Source organism: Drosophila persimilis, unplaced genomic scaffold (genome assembly GCF_003286085.1).
Source record: "Drosophila persimilis strain 14011-0111.01,24,50 unplaced genomic scaffold, DperRS2 tig00000002-arrow-pilon, whole genome shotgun sequence".
NCBI lineage: Eukaryota > Metazoa > Arthropoda > Insecta > Diptera > Drosophilidae > Drosophila > Drosophila persimilis.
In genome coordinates, this window is record NW_020825289.1 from 867,173 (window position 1) to 883,616 (window position 16,444).

At 45.1% G+C, this 16,444-nt stretch overlaps 1 protein-coding gene across 1 annotated transcript; it reads right to left on the reverse strand.

Moving 5' to 3' along the window:
* Positions 1-8,783: 8,783 nt before the first annotated feature.
* LOC113565131 (catenin delta-2) lies at positions 8,784-16,128 on the reverse strand. The gene is made up of 3 exons (XM_026985982.1): positions 15,295-16,128; positions 9,991-10,547; positions 8,784-9,933 (listed from the first exon to the last, which is right to left on the reverse strand). The coding sequence occupies exons 1-3, from the start codon at positions 16,119-16,121 to the stop codon at positions 8,996-8,998; spliced, it is 2,322 nt and encodes a 773-aa protein (XP_026841783.1). The 5' UTR covers positions 16,122-16,128; the 3' UTR covers positions 8,784-8,995.
* Between the last annotated feature and the right edge of the window lie 316 nt (positions 16,129-16,444).

Here is a 16,444-nt window from a genome sequence, read left to right on the forward strand (position 1 = left end):
ACGGGGGCTCAGGGAGAACACGACAGAGGTAATCAGAGTAGCGAGTCCAGTTTGTCCGCCTGATGTTCCGGAATCGGACTGGCTTCGGTACTGCGAAGGAGAAGACAGTTTCCACGTACCTGTGGTCCGAGAAGGAGTGCTCTTCCAGGACCCTCCAAGATACAATGTTACTCTGTATTTCATGAGAGGCAAGCGTGATGTCCAGGACCTCCTTGCGGTTTTTAATAATGAAGGTGGGATCACTACCCCGGTTTAATAAGACCATCTGAGTGGTCAGTAAGTAACTGAAAAGGTACTCACCCCTTTCGTTTGTGTCAGTGCTTCCCCACTGACAGTGATGTGCATTGGCATCGCACCCCACAATTTGGCCGATGTCCTTGGCCGAGCAGTCTGCGATTAGAGCCCGGAGAGGCGCGTGTGGAGGGGGGTCTGGTTGTTCATGCCCCATGTATGCGGAGCAGATTCTCAGTGAGCGCTCCTGGCCTTCGAGGCTCACTGCGGTGTGGTCTTCATTGCTGAAATTCGGGAGCAAAAATAAGTGCAACTCTCTTTTTGCAAGAATGCAGGTACGAATTTTACCTGCGGTTTTAGCTACGTATAGCTTGTAGTCAGAAGTGCTCAGACCGGAGACCCTGTTTCCGAGGATCCAGGGCTCCTGAATGAGGACTATGTCGGCTCCACCCTTGGCCAGGTGGAGCAGTAGAACAGCGCATGCTGCCTTACAATGGTGGAGGTTTATCTGCAGGAGCGTCAACGACATTCCTGAGGCTCGCCTCCACCATTGTTGCTTCTAGATCGCTGTCAGGGGACTCCGGCTCCTCCCCGACAATGATGTGGCTGAGACCTCTGGCTAGGTCTTCGCTCTCGTCGAACGCATAGTCGTCCAAGATGTCGTCCGCCATCACGGACGCCGCATCCGACGAGGGGTTGTCTACCTCGCACGAGGCCCCCTCTTTCGGGATCTCCGGCAGCTCCGGGTCTGGCTCGACCTCCGCTTGCCTGACCTTGCGATCCGACTTATAGGTGGTTATGGTGACCATTTTGTACCCGTAGTCGACCACACCGTCCGTCTTGGCGAGGTGCTCTAGCGACTCCTCATAAAGAACGAGGATAATCTGGCGCCTCTGCCCCTGGATGTCCTCTACCTTGGCCACCTTCCAATCGGCTGTGGGAAGGTGGGGGTTGCAGACCGGCAGTAGCCTGAGGATTTTCTCAGTTTCTGCAGGTTTAGCCGAGACCCATGCTCTGGCTCTCGGACGGCTGGGAACATCCTCCCATATCAGTTTCGACCCTGGATAGCAGCCAACGCCTTCATGTAGAGGGCCGCAGAGCGTGCGTCTTGGCAGGCGATGGCTTTCACCTTGCCTTGATGCCACCCTGCGTCCTCACACTTTGGCGGTGGTCCGCTGTTCTCCTCCAGTTCCTGTAGGAACCGGTCCTGGAGCTCGTTCATCACCAGGTTCACTCCTGTCCTGGTACGACGGCTTTCCTCCCCGTGGTGCAGAGACGCTGCTCGCCGGGGCCCCATGGGTACTTCGGTCCCGGTGCGTTTACCAACTGCGATTACGCTCTGCTTGGCAGCCACCCCGGTATCCGATTCGCCCTTGGAGCCACCCGACTTGGAAGGACCCGATTGGCTTTTCGGGCCCCCCCTCGCTGCGGCTGCTGCCTGAAGACGGTGGACCGACTCAGTCTCCTTCCCCGTCTTCTTTGGACCCGGTTTCCCACGCGCTGGTGCAGAGGGATTGGCTTGTCCCTCCGGTACTTTAAGAGGAGTACCGAGCTCCTTTGCGGTTCTGTTTGTTTTTATATTTTGAGTGTTTGACATAGTAGTTCCCACGAGTAGGCGGGAAGGGGATGGTCACCCGAGGCATAGCCCGCTTGCCCCGGGAAGCCTGATTTAAACTGGAGGTCGGCAGGTATCCAGAGTCCGCATATTAGCCACCGGGCACCCCCCCGGCCATGCATCCCTCGGCATATAACAGTGTCACCTTGGATTGGGGTAATTTCACTGAGAGTTTTCTTCTCTCCGCCCGACTACCATTCGCCAGCATCCTAGCAGAGACATGACCATGCTAGGACCTGTTTCCAGCCGCCCTCACGGGGAGAGTATAGTCGCACTTCCACCGGTGTGCACAGTTACGGCGGGTGACGGTTCGCTCGCAACCCTCTGTGTCCTAAGGGGGGGTGTGAGACGCAGACCGCACCGGGTATTACTAACCGGAGCGGCTGCGCCTCAGTTCCGAGTTCACAGTTGTGCGAGCCGACCCGTCATCCGTTTGTCCCCCTGTAGCACCCGATGGCTGACGGCCTTGTCCGCCAGTAACGAGTACGAGATCTCCCCCCCTCCGGGGCGTGAGACCCGATGTCCCTAAGGAAAACGTGGCTGTTCTCCTTCCGTGGTTGTCTGGTGGCTAGGCGTGGCCAGGGGTCCAGTGGTAGTGGGTCCTGGCTCGTGGTGCTTGCTGGACGCCTCTGGTCTGGTGCCTTGGAGTGGTCCTTGGGCAGCTCGTTGTGGTTGCTCGTCCTGGGCGGGCGATGTCTCGGTTGCTGTCTCGCGGTATCCGTGGGTGGATCCTTGGCTCGTGCTGGGCAGCTCGGGTATAATCAATCGCAGTTTTGGTACCTCCTTGCTGTCTTCCATCTTCGTCCGGCACACTGGCCCGGGTGACGTGGCTGGGCTCCGGTGGTCCCTGGGGCTAGGTATGTTTCCAAAGTGCGTAGCCAATTCATCCAGCCTTGCCTGCACGGCTTCGGGGTGCCCAGGGCGTGCGATGAATGCGGTGATCCGGCTCCGTAGATCCTCCACCGTCCCGGTTTCTCCTAGTCCAAACTCCTTAGCCAGGCTCTGCAGCTCGTCCTTCCTGCGGGATGCTATCCAGCGGATGTGCATCCTGATCCTGTTCCACTAATCGGGGCACCGGTGTGAGTCGTTATCAGCACGGTACTGGGTCAGGGCTCCTGTACTAGGATACACAGCACTGAGGTGGGGGGTCCTGTCGAAGAATACGTGCAAGGTACTGGGTCGGTGATCCTATACTAGGATACACGGCACTGAGGTGGGGGGTCCTGTCGAAGGATACGTGGCGAGGTACTGGATCGGTGATCCTATACTAGGATACACGGCACTGGGGTGAGGGTTCCTGTTCGAAGGACACGCGGCACTGTACTAGATCGGTGATCCTGTACTAGGATACACAGCACTGGGTTGGATGTTCCTGTCGAAGGATACGTGGCACTGTACTAGATCGGTGATCCTGTACTAGGATACACAGCACTGGGTTGGATGATCCTGTCGAAGGATACGTGGCGCGGTGCAGGGAAAGGTTCTGTCTGACTGCTCGGTGGTAACTGTGTGACTGATCGGTAACAACTGCCTGACTGCTCGGTAATGACTGTCTGACTGCTCGGTAACAACTCAGTCGCTGCTGCTTCTCCGCTCTGCCGCTGCCTCGTTGCTCTGTCACTGCTGCTTTGCTGCTCTGCCGCTGCGCCGCTGCTACTGCTTTGCTACTCTGTCGCTGGTGCCGCTTTGTCGCCGTCGCGTGCCATTTTCTCCCGGCACGCGGAGCTGTGTCTTCGGCGTCTCTCCCCGTCTCTTTCTGTCGCGTAGGTGGCTGGCCGCGTGGTTTTTCGCGTCTCTCCCCGTCTCTTTCTGTCTCGTCGGTGGCTGGCTGCGTGGTTTTTTTTTCCGCGTGGTTTTCGCCGGCGCGTCTGGGACACGTGCCGGCGGCTGTTGCTTGGGGGGTATTAGAGAAACCAGCCTCAGCTGTACATAAGTCGAGGGATCAAAGATTCGTGCTGGCTATTCGCCGGGACTCTGATTTTTGGCTGCTAATCACTGATTTTAAGTTTTCCTTTCTTTTCTCCTGCTGCTTTTCCTGATCCGTGGCTCCTAATCATCGTTTGCCGTTTTGCTTTTGTGGGTCTTGCCTTTTAATTGTTGGCTGCTGCTTGATTCCCTTTTCACTTTTAACTGCTTTTCACTTATTCCCTATGCTCACCGACTCTCCCCTCGTAAGTCCCTGCTCGGGCGCCATCTGTAAGGAAGTTCTCAGGCCGAGGTACAGCTTCTCAGTCTGTCCAGGGCCCGGTACTTCCCCACAGCAAAATTTGTTGTGTGAGGACCTAAGGAGAGAGCCGTTCGCAGCGAAAGCGCACCCGTGCGGTGGATCGAGGCGTGGGTGAACCCGTGCTTGGGGAGCTGCAGAGACGTGCGTTGGGGGTCATGCGTGGCGGGAGGAGGGGGTTTGGGTCAGGGGTCGGAAGGGTAGGGGAGAGGGGAGCCCAGCTTAGCAGATGCCGCATGATCCACGACTCACATCTGCGTCGCCGGGTCCCCAGGGCGAGGGTGTAGGAGAGGGAACCCAGCTTTGCGGATGCCGCGTGAATCCAAGACTCACATCCAGCATCCCCGGTCCCCAGGGCGAAGGTGTAGGAGAGGGAACCCAGCTTTGCGGATGCCGCGTGAATCCACGACTCACATCCAGCATCGCCGGGTCCCCAGGGGAGAAAGGTATGGGAAAGGCAAGCCCAGCTTGGTGGATGCCGCATGATCCACGACTCACATCCACTTCGCCGGGCCCCCAGGGAATAGGGAAGAGAGGGGGAGGGGCTGAGGGACTCCTACGGGCGAAAGTTCTGAAACCGGTGGGTTGAGGTGGGTGTCTTTATTGTGGGGTAATAAACGACAAAAATTTACAAACATTTTGGGAAACTTCTGCTTCTGTGCGTACACCCTGCCTACTGCACCGATCTGTCCCCCCCAGAGCTCACATACGTGAGGTGGCTCACCCTTGCTTTCCCTTCCTTGGGTCCGGCGGCCGATCGTCGTCACGGTGGTCACGACTTATATATTTTTGTCTTTTTCCTCGCGGGGTCGGGGCACTGTTGATTTTCTCCAACTGTTCTGGTTCAGCACTTGGAGATCACTCCCGAGCCTGGCCCGCGCTGGACCGTGCCAGGCCTCTGCTTTACTTTTTGCAGCTTCTCTGTCGCTTCGTGGCTGCGCAGCTTTCGGCTGTCGGCCTCGGCTCGGGGGTGTTTTTCATGGTTCGCCGTCGGCTCTCTCCCTCGGCTGCGTGGGCGATCGGCTTCTCTGCCTCTTCGCTCTCTTGCATGCTGTTCCTTTGCGTTTGGCCATTCTCTCTCTTGCTTTGGCTGCGTGGGCGTAAGAGCGAACGGCGACTCTCTTCGTTTCCGTCTCTTCCATGTCGGCTCTCTTTGCTGCGTGGCCGTAGTAGGCGTCTCTCTTTCGTGTTGTCTCTTCGCTGCTAATAAGTAAAACGCCTCACTATTTGAGGGGTTTTCTTAGCCTATTTCTTATTTTAATTGGGGAAACTAAGGGTTCATGGTTGTCTTTGTTATAATAGTAATAGTAGTAGTAATAAAATGAGATAATAAGCCCCCCGGGGCTGTCCCTTCAGGGGATGGTTTTGTGGTCAGGTTTTGTGGAGGCTTGTGCCTTCACAACACAACGAAACCCATCGGCCTTTCCTTTCTGTGACGACTGCTAGGAGTTTAAACTGGAACATACACCTCGCCGGTGGATAATTGAACCTCGATCCGGCCCCCTACAAACAGTGCCTAAGGGCTCTAAGCAGACTACACAGCCGGTATTTTAATAAAATAAACTTTTCAAGAACTCCCGAATTACACCGAATTACAAATATTACAAATCTTTCCTTAATCGATAGTGCATAACTTTTAATAGTGCAAACGTCGATTTAAGTGTGTTTTTGTGTTATTGCTGTATTTATGAGCGCTTTCGCATTTCATTTATATTTGTTTTACCCGATACTCACAGAATACAGAGTGAATGCGCTGAATTACATATTTTTGGGATTTGACATGTCTGACATGAAAAAATTTTGTGTTATTTCTTAACTTTAACTTAACTTAAATAAAAACCGAACTTCAATCGTTCTAAAAGCCTAACCGCACTGAGCTGCAGAATGAGCTTTAACGTTTCTACAGTTCGTATTTTAAATTGAGAAACGGAAACAGTGCGTCGACCGTTGGGTTGACGAGAGGGGTTGCAACCTCTTACTGCCGGTGAGAATAGTGATCTAACGTCTCTGGTAGTCTATTCCGATTCTCTCGGGCCTCAACCTCTAACTGGATCTCCGAAGACTTAACGTCGTTGATAAGTGCTTCTATAAGCTTCTCCTTAATTGTAATTATTCGTTGCAGTGATTTCACGTCTGATTTGATGCCGTCGCCCGTTTCACTACTCTTCTGCGTAAAAGAAGATTCGTATACTTTCTCAACATGGACACCATTTTTCATGAAAAGTCGAGGCAGCCGAACAGCCTGAATTTGGATGTAGTTTCGGTCTGAGCTGCAGCGTCGATCTTTATCTTTCTATTTCCTTGTGCGATGCGTAGCCATGATACCGTTTTCACATTCCCATGGTCAGAAATGTATCCTTCCTGCGTAAAACTATAACTCAAAAAATCTACTCCTTTAATGATGTCGGCTACAATGAAATCCTGTCCTAGGTTCGTCTTCTAAGCTTCTTTGTAACCACGCGTCTCCACCTGTAGCTGTTTGTAGTCCTATCTCATTCAGAGACTCCACATTTATTTTAACTAAACTTCTAAATGTTAAATGAGAAGCACCTGTGTCCAAAGTCATTACACATTCACTTACATACATTACGCCTCTGATAGTGAGATTTCCAAATCTCAAGTCCAATGTGCCTGGTTTATTGTCAATCGTTTACCATCATTCACCTCACTTCGTAGCACCTCACATGCCAGACCATTCAAGGAAAGCACCAAAGCGTTCGCGCGGTTAGCTTCCGTCCAATTATTCTTCAATGTATCATGAAAACGCCAAATTTTGTTGTGCCATCAAAACTAGGTATAGCGAATTTCGGTTGAGATGTTGCCATGTTGTTGACCTGCTGATCTCGCCCATGTGGCGCCCTTCTCCTGAAAACACTGTCAACTTGTGGGTCGCTGGTGCGTGTATACTCGCGCCTGAGTCGTTTCAAAATCACTTAAAGTGCCGTCTCTATGACTTCCAATCTGCGACGTTCGAATACCTCGAGCGCCGCACGTGCCAGCAGCTCCACAAGCGTCATAGGCTTTGGCCATAAGAGTGTCGATCGCAAAATCTACATCATGAGCGGTCCTTAAATATGTGTGTAAGTCTAGCGAGCTGCGTAGAATTTCCTTGAACATGGGAACGTTTGAGTTAGGCTTCAGCAGCTTCGTCATGGCTGGGATCGTCTGCAGAGTTGTCGATAATGTAGAAATGAGAGGCAGGTAGTCGGAGCTGAGGTCATGATTTTCAAGGATGTTGAGCTGGTTTCCATAGATCGATAAACAAAGAAGTCTAAGCAGGAGGGCATGGATCTCCGAATTGGTGCGTAGTATGTGAGACTTCCTGTCGCCAGTATTTGTGCAGAGCCAACGGTTAGGGCATCATGCAGCGCCATCAACATGCGGTCTCCTCTGTGACTGTCCCAAAGACTGTGCTTCGCATTAAAGTCTCCTCCAATGATAAATTTGTTACCCAGTTGTGCCACAAGATTGTCGAAACCTGTGCTTGACCAGGAAATCGATCGAGGCTGCAGCAATGAGGATCTCTCCGCGCAGTGTTATGACCATGACCGCCGCAAGCTGAATCGGCCCCAACTGCACAGCGTGACGGAGGTAATGGGAAATATCCTTCCGAATTAGCATAGCTGCTCCTCCTCTCGCCCTGCTGCTTGGGTGGTCGGCTCTGTAACACTCGTATCAATGGAGCGTGTAGTTTTTTCCTGGGTAGGTAGTTGGTCGAGAGATTGCAGGATACCTGCTACCTGCTACTGCCGTGGTGAGGCATGTTGAGGTGAGACAGTTCCATAAGAGGCTGAGCTATGGAGTTTGTATCCATCTGCGGTTCAGGATATTAATCTTGGACGTTAACTGCAAAGCCAATATGCCTGCCATATTGGCTTCTGTAATTTTTAACATTTGTATTTTTTTGTTATAACTTCTGGCTTTTTTTATGAAAAAGAGATTTTTATCAACAGCTAATGAATGTATCTATACAATACAAATGTTTTCCCATTGATTTTTAAGATTTTAAATACGCGCTATCGGTTTAAAGTTAGTTCAAATGAGTGTCCACATTTCACTGCCCGCCACTGTATCTCATAAACTGAAATGAATTTTTTCTTGATGTTTGGATTGCATGCTCTGCATTCTCTTTCAGCGACATACATATACTATAAGCGTCTATATAATAATAATAATTCTTATTGAAAGCGATTATTAAATTCTTTGACTCTATACCTCATTTCGACCCACTTCGCGTTTCAGCCGTGGTAGTAACTGTTAAAAAACGTTTTTTAGACGCGACGATATTATACCATAAGAAAAAATATTACAAATCCCTAGGAAAAACTGCATTGAAATCCATGACAAAGGCAGACATCCGATACAACAGTGAAATCCAGTTGAAGTAGATCGCACCCCCAACCGCCCCGCCTGCATCGATTCACAATTCTAACTACACTAAACTTAAAAGTGACGTCTAAGGACATATAAGTGAGATCGATCTTCAATTTGATCTCTTTTTCCTTAATATATTGTGATGTGAAAAAATTCTGAACACGGAAAATTCTGCAAGTATGTGCACCGATTTAGCATGTGTAGTCTACGCAGCTTTGCAGATCGTTAGGCTCCACCACAATAATTTGGCTATGATACTGAATAACTAAATATAGGGCTAGGAAACCCGACAGTACCCTTCAAGGATATAAATATGTAGCAATAAAAATACTTGCAGGATACATGGATATATCTTAGTGTATTTATTAAGTAATCAGATTAGCGTACCAGATGTTTAATGAATATAATCCTTTACAATATGTATTGGCATATGCTGTAAAAACTTATATGTAAATGTAAAAGAAACGCTGTATATTTTAAGAATAATTTAAGATTTAAATACTTCACGTGTATCTAATACTAATTAAATAATTAACGAACAAATATACATTCTATAATTGTTTTCTAACCATTTCCGAAAGCAAGGCTGATTCATTATTCGACATAACAGCTCCACTAGAGTCATTATTCCTATACGAAGAACTAGGTGCACGCTGAATTGTTCTGTCTTCATAGCGCGTACGTCCCTGAGATGCCATTGGTCGGTTAAGGGTGTTATTGGCATTGTTTGGTGAACTTGGTGGAGTGCTGTGCGCAGTGAAATTTTTACTAATGAAATCTTGCTCTTTCCAACCGTTTTTTTTGTAGACGTCTCGCAGTTCGTGATGTTGCCACATCGTATACAAAACTTGACTAGCAAACTTTATTACACAAGAAGTATATTTTTCTTTTCGTCTCGATATATTCATAAGCCGGTCTATACCACCTGCATCTAAAAGTGAACGAGAAAATTCTGGATTCTTTTTTATGACCTCATTAATTGTAGCCAATACAGCTGTTATTGTATCATCCGATGTGTTTTGGTCATGCTGTACATTTCCAGATGGAAGTTTTTGGACTAAATCGCGCATAGCGTACTTTCCAATTAGTTCTTTATTTCGCTGATCAATAGCTAGATTGCGTAGGGCAGTAGCAACTGCACAGACTACGCGATCCACTTCCATCCGAAGGAGCTCTACTAGAATAGGTAGACCTTTTTCTTTACGCACTGTTGCACGAATATCAATGCTGGGTTGCCAATAACATGCAGATAAATTCTGAATTGCTCCTGCCGCAGCTTCAAGTGTTTCTGGATTAGAACAACTTTGCAATAATGATAAGTAATATTGAACTACTTCCGGTTGCCATAATTGTTCGTAGCCCTTATTCATCTGGCTATTAGTTACTGAACTTTTAGAATACTCTGTGGATATGCTATAGTCCTGAAGAGCTTCAGTAGCAGACACTTCCTTCTTTTTTTTACTTGTTCCAAAGCATCCTAAATTTTCTCCTAGAAATAAAAATATAGATTTAACAATGGACATTTCATGTTTTTTTTTTATTTTACCTTTTGACGAAGATGGGATAGCCCTATCTTGCGTTATGAAGGGATGCTTATCATAGTTGGGATCTTCCACTTCCTGACATCTATACGAAAGATTACGAAGTATACACACGCAATTTTCTACAGTTTTGTTTCCAATATTGTTTTTCTCTATTGCAGCTCGAACTACGTAGAGAAGACATTCCACTAAATGCTCGCAATTGCGAAGACATCCTCTTGCATGTTCTCCAGCTGAACTGACGTTTCGCAGCACTCCCGAAGCATTTCGAAATACTGTAGAAAAACAAGTGTCACCACAACAAACGGGATCCCATCCGGAATGAGGTTTTATAACGTTGCAGACTATTGCAGCTAGTGCTTCATCAATAATTGACCGCTTGATATCTTCACAAGAAGACATATTCCATAAAACTCCAGTTACCAATTCTTTTACTTCTGTCTCTTGAGAACGACAAAGTAAATGAACCAACGCTTCTATTCCGCCAGAATTTTTAATTCCACGCTTGTTTTCATCATTTTGTCTACCGTAAGATAAATTTCGAAGGGCTCCACAAGCATTTCTAAAAACAAAAACAAAATAACCTGTTAGATCATTTTTAAGATATAATAGTTTAGGTGCTTATGGAAATTAATTATTGGGAGATGTTATTGCCTACATTACGATAGTTTTTGTATTGTCTGCCCTTAATACACATATACATACATTTGATACATGTTTTATACTTTCATATATGTATATAAGAACATAGATTGTGTTGGGAAGAATTATGTTCAATAGGTGCAGTTGGTAAAAATTACAAAGGATCTTTGGTGCCCAAGGGCTCTAAGCAGACTACACAGCCGGTATTTTAACAAAATAAACTTTTCAAGAACTCCCGAATTACACCGAATTACAAATTTTTCTTAATCGATAGTGCATAACTTTTAATAGTGCAAACGTCGATTTAAGTGTGTTTTTGTGTTATTGCTGTATTTATGAGCGCTTTCGCATTTCATTTATATTTGTTTTACCCGATACCCACAGAATACAGAGTGAATGCGATGAATTACATATTTTTGGGATTTGACATGTCTGACATGACAAAATTTTGTGTTATTTTTCAACTTGAACTTAACTTAAATAAAAACCGAACTTAACTCGTTCTAAAAGCCTAACCGCACTGAGCTGCAGAATGAGCTTTAACGTTTCTACAGTTCGTATTTTAAATTGAGAAGCGGAAACAGTATTAATACAGTATTAATAATTCATTGTCGGTGGTGCTAATTGGAAGATACTACCCGAAAAAGTATTCCAGATGTCCTCGTGCGCCGACCGTTGGGTTGACGAGAGGGGTTGCAACCTCTTACTGCCGGTGAGAATAGTGATCTACCGTCTCTGGTAGTTTATTCCGATTCTCTCGGGCCTCAACCTCTTAACTGGATCTCCTTAATTGTAACTATTCGTTGCAGTGATTGATACCGTTTTCACATTCCCATGCTCAGAAATGTATCCTTCAAGTCCTGCGTAAAACTATAAATCGAAAAATCTACTCCTATTATGATATCGGCGACAATGAAATCCTGTCCTAGGTTCGTCTTCTAAGCTTCTTTGTAACTTTGCCCTTTCTCTACGCATCTCCACCTGTAGCTGTTTGTAGTCCTATCTCATTCAGAGGCTCCACATTTATCTTAACTAAACTTCTAAATATTGAATGAGAAGCACCTGTGTCCAAAGTCATTACACATTCACTTACATACATTACGCCTCTGATAGTGAGATTTCCAAATCTCAAGTCCAATGTGCCTGGTTTATTGTCAATCGTTTACCATCATTCACCTCACTTCGTAAAATATGCATGTAGCCACCTCCATATCGACGCCCCAGGGCACGTTTAACAGCCTCGGAATTCAATTTATCTAGATCGGCCTCATCGGCCAGACCATTCAAGGACAGCACCAAAGCGGGCGCGCGGTTAGCTTCCGTCAAATTATTCTTCAATGTATCATGAAAACGCCAAATGTTGTTGTGCCATTAAAACTAGGTGTAGCGAATTTCGGTTGAGATGTTGCCATGAGCGGTCCTTAAATATGTGTGTAAGTCTAGCGAGCTGCGTAGAATTTCCTTGAACATGGGAACGTTTGAGTTAGGCTTCAGCAGCTTCGTCATGGCTGGGATCGTCTGCAGAGTTGTCGATAATGTAGAAATGAGAGGCAGGTAGTCGGAGCTGAGGTCATGATTTTGAAGGATGTTGAGCTGGTTTCGATAGATGTGTTCTAACAGCCATATAGCCGCAACAGTAAATAAAGCTAAGGGTGTTTTAGCGATCATCAAGCTTTGGTTTAATAAGTTTGACGACTCCTACGTGACGAAACAACTGTATATCTTGTTAGTACGTCCGATATTGGAGTATTGTTCCTTTGTGTGGAGCCCGCAGTATAAAGAACAGCAGGTTGTTATTGGATCGGTGCAAAAGCAATTTTTATACCCGATACTCAAAATGAGTATTGGGGTATATTAGATTTGTGGTAAAAGTGGATGTGTGTAACGTCCAGAAGGAATCGTTTCCGACCCTATAAAGTATATATATTCTTGATCAGCATCAATAGCCGAGTCGATTGAGCCCTGTCTGTCTGTCCGTCCGTCCGTCTGTCCGTCTGTCCGTCCCCTTCAGCGCCTAATGCTCAAATACTATAAGAGCTAGAGCAACGATGTTTTGGATCCAGACTTCTGTGATATGTCACTGCTCCAAAAATATTTCAAAACTTTGCCCCGCCCACTTCCGCCCCCACAAAGGGCGAAAATCTGTGGCATCCACAATTTCGACGATACGAGAAAACTAAAAACGCAGAATCGTAGAAGATGACTATATCTTCTAGAGTGCAAAATCTGAACCAGATCGTATAATTATTACAGCCAGAATCACGAAAACAATTTCACTCTTTCTCGCTCTGTCTCACTCTAACACACAGATTTCATGGTCGGTTTTGCCAATTGCAAAATATGAGTTCAAGGATCTCAGAACCTATAAAAGCCAGAGCAACCAAATTTGGTATCCACACTCCTGTGATATCGGACCTTGACCGTTTCCTGTCCAAATTTCGCCACACCCCCTTCCGCCCCCGCAAAGGACGAAAATCTGAGGCAACCACAAATCTCAGAGACTATTAAGGCTAGAGTAACCAAATTTGGTGCACACACTCCTTTAAGATGTCACTATAAAACGTATATCTCAGAATTTCGCCCCACCCCCATCCGCCCCCACAAAGGACGAAAATCTGTTGCATCCACAATATTGCAGATTTGAGAAAACTAAAAACGCAGAATCATAGATAATGACCATATCTATTAGATTGCTGAATCTGGATCAGATCAGACCATTTTTTTAGCCAAAAGGAACAAATCAATTTGCAGTGGCTATTTTCTGTCTCTCTCGCACGCACTCTTTGTCGTGTCGTTAAATATTAGCGGCGTCTGCCGGAGGAGAGCCATACTGACTTAGTATCGGGTATAACCTTAGAGTTGCGGTGTCCGCAGCAACTCACAACGTTCCCCCTCGTTATCTTTTGCCCTGCGTAACTTAAACTGGGACTCGGGTAGAATCTTGACACCCTACCGATGTAGACAAAAATCTTATTGACCTGCCGTCGTAATGGGGTAATGTTCGTGCACAAGCTCCTTCTCGGTATTGTTGACTCCCAAACTATCTTGGGTAAGATTGACTTTGCTGTTCCATCTAGACCTACCCGTACTTTTCGGCCAATCCGCTTACCCATATGTAGGTATAATTATGCCCAAATAAACCTTTTAGTGTTATATTTCACAACTATAGCTCCCTCTGTCATACCTTATCCCCTGAACTATCCCTTAAGCTAATAGCATGTAATATTTAAAAACACCTAAATTGAACAAATTTGTAACTTCTCTTCTTTCCTCCTTTTGTAACTACATAAGTACCATTATTAGAAGATAATTTCTAATTAAATAAATAAATAAGCTGGTAGATATGGCCATTCTTTATGACTGTGCGTTTTTAGTTTTCTCATTTCTTCAATATTGTTGAGGACACAGATTTTTGTCCTTTGTGGGGGCCGAAGGGGGTGGGCCGAAATTTTGAAATACACTTGTAACAGTAACATATCACAGAAGGCTGGATACGAAATTTCACTGCTCTAGCTCTTATAGACTTTGAGCACTAGGCGCTCATAGGGACGGAGAGATGAACAGACAGACATGGCGCAATCGACTAGTCTATTGAAAGTGATTATAATAGGTCCATTTTAACTTTTTTATGTACAATTTTTCAAGTCAACATTTAAAAATTCAAAAATGTCCCGTTAAAAATAATAGAAGTGCATAGAAGTGGCAACTTTGTGAGTGTCCTTCGAATGGTTATCCTCCTGGGCCCTCCAAAACAGAGTTATGTCCTTCGACCCAAAAGGTACCTTCATATTAGCCAATATCCCAACATATAAATGACGATCCATACTCTTTTTAACACATATACCACCTAAATTCCCTAGTAGGAAAAACTCGTCCAAGCCAATATTGAAGACGCGCCGTATTTAACAGTTTTGCAAGTATATCTTGTCGAAAATTCATCTTGCTGTGGTTGTCTTATATATGGCACAGGATCTACGGATCTAAAACAATTTAGGACTCGTCCGACAAAAAAATATTTCTTTACTTTTCCAATGGTCAATTTAAGTTCCCTTTCAATCTTCAACCTTGTGAATTCATGTTTTTTTGCCAGTAATAATTTTGTTCTTTGTACTATTCAATTATAATCTCACAGGCTTCTTCAAATGCTTTCCACACTAGTTCCAAATTAAAAATTTTTTAAGACTGCAACTGTCGTAGTATTTGACTGATAATTTGGTAAATAGCTTCGTCGTTCACGGGTTTTACTTTATGGTTTTTATTGATTAGCATTTCGGATCATAGTAGCAAGACAATCAATGGTATTTTGCACCTCGAGCAAAAATAAACTATACAAGCTTACGACTGTTAAATAAACCATTCAACTATTATTTAACACGATTTAGCACTATTATTATTTCGACCGCATCGAAATAGTAATGTTTTGAAAAAAAGCTTAAAATAGGACGCAAACATAACTGTATTTTCAATTACATAAATTCTGCGATAGTTGCCGAGATAAAGAAATCAATTCGATTGTTGAAGAGTATATTAACAATATTTATAACCTATAGTAGAAGGCACTACAATTATTTTGACCGAAACTGTACATGCGACTGAAAAAATCTATTTTACATGATTTTAAATTTTATATTTAATATTCATAATTAAGGCTGAAGTTCTTTACTTACTTATGTATTTCTGGAGAATCATACGACAACAATCGAATTAATGGTGGTATTCCTCCCAATGATCGTGTACGTTGCTTGTTTGGGTCGTCCATGTAACATAAATGTTGCAAATATGCTGCTGCATTTGCTTTTATAGCATTGTTCGGGTTGCTAAGAAAACTTATCACTTCTGAAAGATTTGGATCTCGCCACCTCATGGTTGAACAAAGGTCGTTGTCAGATCCGCCGATGTAATCTTCTTTCTCCCCTACTCCTCTGGGGGGGGCAGCATTTATTGAACTCATGGCGAACTGAGGTAATTTAAAATCAGCTGCACCGTCAAAAGGTCGACATTGAGACTCGCCAACAGTTTCAGACCCATTGAGGTTATCATCAAAAGGACTTGCAGTGAATTGTTTGAGATTAGAGCTTGTGCCTTGCATTCCATAACCAGGTTCTGTTGTGTAGCCGTAAGGTACCACGGATTCATCTGTATAGTGGGACTCTACACCACATGGTAAACCTGAGATCCCATATTCTGGTGTCTCATCAAACTGGGCGGCTTGTATATATCTAACAGTTGGACCTAAAGAATTATTCTCCATACCTGCAAGGGCAACTTCTGGAGAACCTGTTTCGATCTTATTCTGAGGACCAAGTACTGAACAATGAGGCGTAATATGTGATATGGCACCAATTCCTGGCGGCTTTGTGATGTATATTGGTGAATTTGTATATCCAGATGCCGAAAATTGTTCAAAATTTTGAAATGATGCATACTGGGTTTGCATACTGTTTGCCTCCTGCACCAACGATGGATCCATATTCAAACTATGTGCTGGATTCATGATTTTACTATATCAATTTAAAAACGATAATATTGAATGATACCATTTAAATACATATTTCGCTAATCCATACAAATTAAAAAAAAAAAAACACGTAAAAAATAAAAAAGCCTCTCCGACCCCTTAAAGTATATTGAGCTACGTCATTAGCTGAGTCGATATATCCAAATCTGTCTGTCCATCTGTCTTTGTCGCGTAGTTTTTAAGAGACTATAATAACTAGATTAACAGTGCAGACTTTTATCACAGTTTATTTAAAGTGTAATTAAAGTTTACTTTACATTTCTGTCACGCCTCTCAAATTTAGAAGTTGCATGGCAAAG

Excerpts from the sequence above, each read along its gene's own strand:
- LOC113565131 (XM_026985982.1), bottom strand. The coding sequence starts at position 16,121 with ATGAATCCAGCACATAGTTTGAATATGGATCCATCGTTGGTGCAGGAG. Across the intron at positions 10,548-15,294 it reads GATTCTCCAGAAATACATAA|AAATGCTTGTGGAGCCCTTC; the intron begins GTAAGTAAAGAA and ends TTTTGTTTTTAG. Across the intron at positions 9,934-9,990 it reads TATCCCATCTTCGTCAAAAG|GAGAAAATTTAGGATGCTTT; the intron begins GTAAAATAAAAA and ends TTTTATTTCTAG.